At 43.1% G+C, this 6,000-nt stretch overlaps 1 protein-coding gene across 1 annotated transcript in view; it reads left to right on the top strand.

The window, feature by feature from the left end:
- The first annotated feature begins 808 nt into the window (after positions 1–808).
- LOC140693822 (N-acetylated-alpha-linked acidic dipeptidase 2-like) overlaps positions 809–6,000 on the top strand; it is a 56,705-nt gene continuing 51,513 nt past the window's right edge. Inside the window, exons 1-4 of the mRNA XM_072957447.1 lie at positions 809–1,105; positions 3,151–3,267; positions 4,562–4,627; positions 5,427–5,490. Of these exons, the coding sequence (XP_072813548.1) occupies positions 3,151–3,267; positions 4,562–4,627; positions 5,427–5,490 (247 nt within the window). The 5' untranslated portion in view covers positions 809–1,105. The remainder of the gene's footprint in view (positions 1,106–3,150; positions 3,268–4,561; positions 4,628–5,426; positions 5,491–6,000) is intronic.

Genomic DNA, 6,000 nt, shown 5'->3' with positions numbered 1-6,000 from the left:
CCGCCGCCTCGGCCCCCTCAGCCGGAACAGCCGCCTCAGCCGGTACCGCCCCCGATGCCGCCTCAGCCCCTTCAGCCGGCACCGCAGCCTCTACCGCCACCGCCGCCCGCCCAGCCCCCTCAGCCGGCACCGCAGCCGCCACCGCTTCAGCCGGTACCGGCGCCGATGCCGCCTCAGCAGGCACGGCCGCCGCCTCCGTCTCAGCCGCTTCAGCCGGCATCGCAGCCTCTACCGCCACCGCCGCCCGCCCAGCCCCCTCAGCCAGCACCGCAGCCGCTGACCCCCCAGCCCCCTCAGCCGGCACCGCAGCCGCCGCCGCCTCGGCCCCCTCAGCCGGTACCTCCACTGCTGCCACCGCAGCCGCCGACCCCCCAGCCCCCTCAGCCGGCACCGCAGCCTCTACCGCCACCGCCGCCCGCCCAGCCCCCTCAGCCGGCACCGCCGCCCGCCCAGCCCCCTCAGCCGGCACCGCCGCTCGCCCAGCCCCCTCAGCCGGCACCGCCACCCGCCCAGCCCCCTCAGCCGGCACCGCAGCTGCCGCCGCCTCGGACCCCTCAGCCGGCACCGCAGCCGCCGAACCTCCAGCCCCCTCACGCGGCACCGCAGCCGCCACGGCTTCAGCCGGTACCGGCGCCGATGCCGCCTCAGAAGGCACGGCCGCCGACGCCGTCTCAGCCCCTTCAGCCGGCATCGCAGCCTCAACCGCCATCGCCGCCCTCCCAGCCCCCTCAGCCGGCACCGCAACCGCCGCCGCTTCAGCCCGTTCAGCCGGAACAGCCGCCTCAGCCGGTAACGCCGCCGATGCCGCCTCAGCCCCTTCAGCCGGCACCGCAGCCTCTACCGCCACCGCCGACCGCCCAGCCCCCTTAACCTCCACCGCCGCCCGCCCAGCCCCCTCAGCTGGCACCGCAGCCTCAACCGCCATCGCCGCCCTCCCAGCCCCCTCAGCCGGCACCACAGCCGCCGCCGCCTCGGCCCCCTCAGCCGGAACAGCCGCCTCAGCCGGTACCGCCCCCGATGCCGCCTCAGCCCCTTCAGCCGGCACCGCAGCCTCTACCGCCACCGCCGCCCGCCCAGCTGTGGGTCAGGAGCCGCTGCACAGACGGTGAGTCCCTGCGGGCCCCTCCCCAGCCCTGCGCGGGTCTCCGTCCCTCCCTCGGCCTCCCACGAAGGCCCCGAAGCGGTCCGGGCCCCACGCCTCTGCTTTCCCGGCTGCGAAACTCGGGAAGGAACAGGGCTGTGTTGTGATCGGGGGCCGCGCGTCCTGTTCGTCTTCCTCTGAGCCACTCCCCACCCCTCTCCTCCTCTGGGCCAGGTGTAACATTTTGTCTTCCCTTTTCAACTGACGGTTTAAAACAGTGTTTCAGATAACTGTCAAAACACTGTATATGCAAAATACTAGGTTAACTTAAGGGAAGGAGTAGGTGAGAAGGGGGAAAGGAGCGAAGTTCACCGGTCACTTCTGCGGGGGAGGGTTAAGTGGTCACAGTGGTGAACGCGTAACTGCTACATGGCCCCGTGCGCTTACCATCATAGTCGTTACCGTTACTAACCCCAGACAGTTCTGGTATTAAGGAGGCATGACCACAGAACATGTGCTCATTGAGCTTAATTTTACACAAACAGTAAGTTTTCCACGGAATCAAGACAGGCAGTAAACGCCAGCTGCAGAGGACAGCTTGTGCAGGGCTGGGAAAGAGCATGGCATGATCAGAACTTTAGTTTGACTGGCTTGAAATGTAGAGGGAAAGGGAAACTTCACACTGATGAATCAGAGAGGAGATAGCTGTTTTTTATTAAACTAAAATGGTTGAATGAGCCTTGTTGATTAATGATTTGCCTTAGCAATTTGAATTTGGATTCTGCAAGTATTTTATAAGTTCTGTAAGAAGCTTGTTTTAAAATTTCAGAACTCTTAAGGTATTAGAAGTTCAGTTTTATTTTATAAGAATTTTTAAAAAGTGTTTATTTAACTCAATTAGAACAGAGTTCCTTTAACATAGGAGACTTTATTATCTCATGTATTAATACCCTCTAGAGGTACACAATGAAAAATGTGATTTATAAACAGATACATACAGACACAAGGAAAACAGAGCATGTAGCTTCAGTAACAGTTTAAGAGAAAAGTCAGAAACAGAAATCTTCCCTGGTCAAAATACCAAAAAAAGCACCTGGGGCTTATATCCCTTAATTGATTTGAGCTCTAAATGGACAAATACACATTTTTTTAAAAAAAAAAAATTGCTAAGAACAAGATTCTTTTTCATGTTGAGTAATAATTTTGGAGTTTAAATAAATACCAACAATAGAGCTATGAGGGAGGAAAAATATAAAATACTGATTTTTTTATTTGATTTCACCGTAAGGTGCATTCTTAAATACATAGGAGACAACTGTCATGATTTGCACAACTCGCTTGCAAATAGTTCAACAGTATTAACAATGATTGAATTTAGGTGGTGGGCATATGGGAATTTATCATCTTATTAAACAGTTTTCTGTACTTCTGAGACTTATAATAAAACATTGGAAGGAACCTGTTAGACATAATGCTCTATGTGAAGTAATTTGTTCCCTTTGTGAAATTCTAGGAAGGTTAAAATGCATGTTCATAACTTCAAGAAAGTCGCAAGCATTTATGATGTAATCAGAACTACCTGAGGATCTGTGAAACTTGGTGAGTTGGTGAATTTTTTAAAATGTCTTAAAACATTTTGTTTTTACAAAGATTACAGGAGTAAGAGAAGGTAAATCTTAATCAACTCTTAATATTTTTTCCTGGTTGATGTGATATAATTAAATGTGGGGAAAAAAAGGTAAATTCTAAAAGGAGACAGTACCTTGATGGTTTTCTATGGAGGAAACTCAAGCAGGAGGAAGTTTAATTTAAAAACATAAATTACTGCTCTTTATAATACATTCTAAGTTGTCATTCTTTTGAATGCCTTCCTTTCCAGACAGATGTGTTATTCTGGGAGATCATCAGGACTTCTGGGTATTTGGAGGTATTGACCTAACCAGTGGAACTGCTGATTTATAAGAAGTTGTCCAGAATTTTGGAAAACTGATTAGTAGAGGTAAATAATGTTTCCATGTCAAGTGATGACAGAAAGTGACTTCAGTGAATTTTCCTTTGTTTTTAGGCAGATGTACCTAACCATGTATGTTAACAATGATTTCAAGCTGAAGACTGAGAAGAACTGCCATTTTTGCCAGCTGGGATGCAGAAAAATTTGGACTTCTGGGTTCCACAAATGGGCTGAGGTAACTAAGACAGTAAACATATCTTCTTGGTCAACATGTATCTCAGGGTAATCACAGATGTGTTCCATTACCTGATACTGTTTTAAATTGGATAAAAACAAGAAAATTTAAGAAATAGAGTTTGTTTTTGCTTTTACATCAGTTTGGCAAAACAGAACAACCTCTTAATTACTAAGCACAAACCAATTTTTTCATTATTTTTAAAATATTTTAGTTTCTATTTATATTGCTTTTGTGATAAGTAAGTAAAATCTGTAAGCTCAGAAAATAGTCAAACCTAGGAAGCTGCTTCTGACAAGTGAATTAGCCTATTGAAAATCTGATTTAGATCCTTGGCATTAATTTTCAAGTTTTTACAGTTTCCTTGGATTTCTTCTATCCAGGAAAACAACATGCTCTTTTTAGATGACTATACTCTGATTATAGTCTCTCCTTTATGGATTCAACACTAAATTGTAACCATAGGTATATTTTACCATTTACAAAAGTGCCTGGTTGGGGAGTGTAATACAATGATTTTGTAAATTGAATTACTCTAAAATTTCAAGGATTTATTTTTAATTCAATTATGATTAATTTTCATTTGTCACTGGCTCTTAATGCTTTATTTTAAAGTGTCTCTCATAGACCCCCTTCTTTCATCTTCTTCCCTTAGTCTCTCTGTCCAGTAACTCTAAGTTCTCACATGTTCAAGGTAGGCTTGTGTATTTTTTTAAAGGCAGGCGCACCAAAAAGCACTTTCCTGTGACTATCCTCTGTTTTGTTCATTTATGAGTCCAAATTTTATAGAATTGATTTAAAGAATGTCATATCTTTCTTATTATTGTGAATGGTTTTTAAAATGCTTTCCTTCTGACTCATTTCTGCATACTTTAAAATAATAATATGAATCAAATAAGTATGGGAATAAAATCACATTTACTTGTATCACATTTGATTCCATTTATATGGCAAAGTCTTATTATTATGTTGTTGTTATGAACATGCATTTCATAATACACTTATTTAGATGAATCAGAGCTTATTCATTAAGGTCATTTACTTTTAGAAATATGTAATTTCTTGTGAACACATGTATATAGAAATACATGTGTCTTTTTATAATTTAAGCAGCTTAAAATACAGATAAAATAAATCCAAGATACAAGATAATATGCCTTGCATTAATTTAAATTCATGTGAGTTAAAAGACAATTTGAATATTGTTTCCCATTTTCTACTAGCTTCTTGATCATATTCAGCAGCACATTTACCTTTACATATAATTAAGGAATCTTTTTTATTTCTACTGTAGCTCTGTCATAATGGATACTCTGCCGCAGAATCAGCTGTCATCTATCCCATGTGGTCAAGCGCAGAGGTGAGAATTCTCATTTGTGGGATGACCACTCACAGCTTTAAATGTTTTTACTGTAACTGCTTTTATAAGGTAGCAAGCTAGAGAGAGAGAGAGAAACAGAGAGAAGAAAAGAGTTCTCTCTGCATATTCCCATGTTGTGTGATGGCATTAGTCTTCTTCTGCTGTATTTTTCTAGAATGTGTGTGCGTGTGTGCATGTATGTGTGAGAAATGTCTTGTCTTTGTCCTAATAGCCACTCTTCTCTCCCTCTAGTTTTTTTCTCTATCCTCCCCTCCTATATTTTTCTTTTTCATCAATATCTTCTCTTTCAAAAAATTCTTGATAAATCAAATTTCCAACTTCCTCACTTTTAATATGGTAAAGTTACTTGGATCCCCAACATCAAGGGATCTCATACTTTAATGTCTGTAAGGATTTCCAGAGACACCTTTTAAAAATACAGATTTCCAGGCCTTACTTTGAGCAGTCCTCTTCCAGTAGATCCAGGGTGAGGCTGAGCATCTCCGAGCCTTCCCCCTTCATATTATGGTGCAAGGGATCAGGGGCAGTTTTCCTCTGGGTCTCCCTGCTGTTGCTATTAACAGTGGCTACAGCATCACTAATATTTTTCTTTCTTGTTTTAATTGCATTAATATTATCAACCAGTTAATAGCATTTTCTTAAAATTATGGTCAAAAGCATAGGTGTTTGATTTATAATGGTATCTGCAAACCACTCTTTTACTGAATTAATTTGTTTTGCTTGTATTTCCAAAATTGTAAATGCTGTGAGTTAAGTGACTGCTTTGCTTCAACTACAGGAGAATGTGAAAACACTCCAGGAGAGAGAGGTTGCATATATCAATGCAGACTCATACACAGAAGGTAAATTTTATTTCAGATTGTCATTAAATAGTATACCAGTATTTAAGTCTATCAACTCCAACTCATAAACTAGGATTATCCTCTTTCTATGAGATGCCTCAATAATACCTCCATTTCTCCATTTTACCAGAGAGAACATTATTATGATTCAAATGAATCAATATGATTCATAACTAAGCTATTGATCCTAATTTCTTTAGTATATTTACCATTTGCCTATCTTGGATTACTACTTAAAACTTTAGTACTTTTGACATTCTTCCTGTGGAGCTATTTTTAAAAGTTGGGCTAAAATATTTCATACAGAAATAGTTCCTGTATGTATTGGAACAACTCTGAAATAAGCACCCACTACAAACTTCCTTTTGACCCTGACATGTGGCATGTGCATCTGTAGGCTTTCATCGTATTATGGTTATTTCTAGGTAAGTGTCACAGGACACATGTTAGTTACTGACATGCTCTAGTCTAAAGTCTTCATATTGAATTGAATAAATGAATAAAAACATG

The sequence above is a fragment of the Vicugna pacos genome, unplaced genomic scaffold, assembly GCF_048564905.1.
Source record: "Vicugna pacos unplaced genomic scaffold, VicPac4 scaffold_20, whole genome shotgun sequence".
Lineage (NCBI taxonomy): Eukaryota > Metazoa > Chordata > Mammalia > Artiodactyla > Camelidae > Vicugna > Vicugna pacos.
The sequence above is the reverse complement of the archived record's forward strand: the minus strand, read 5'-3'. Positions and strand labels throughout refer to the sequence as shown.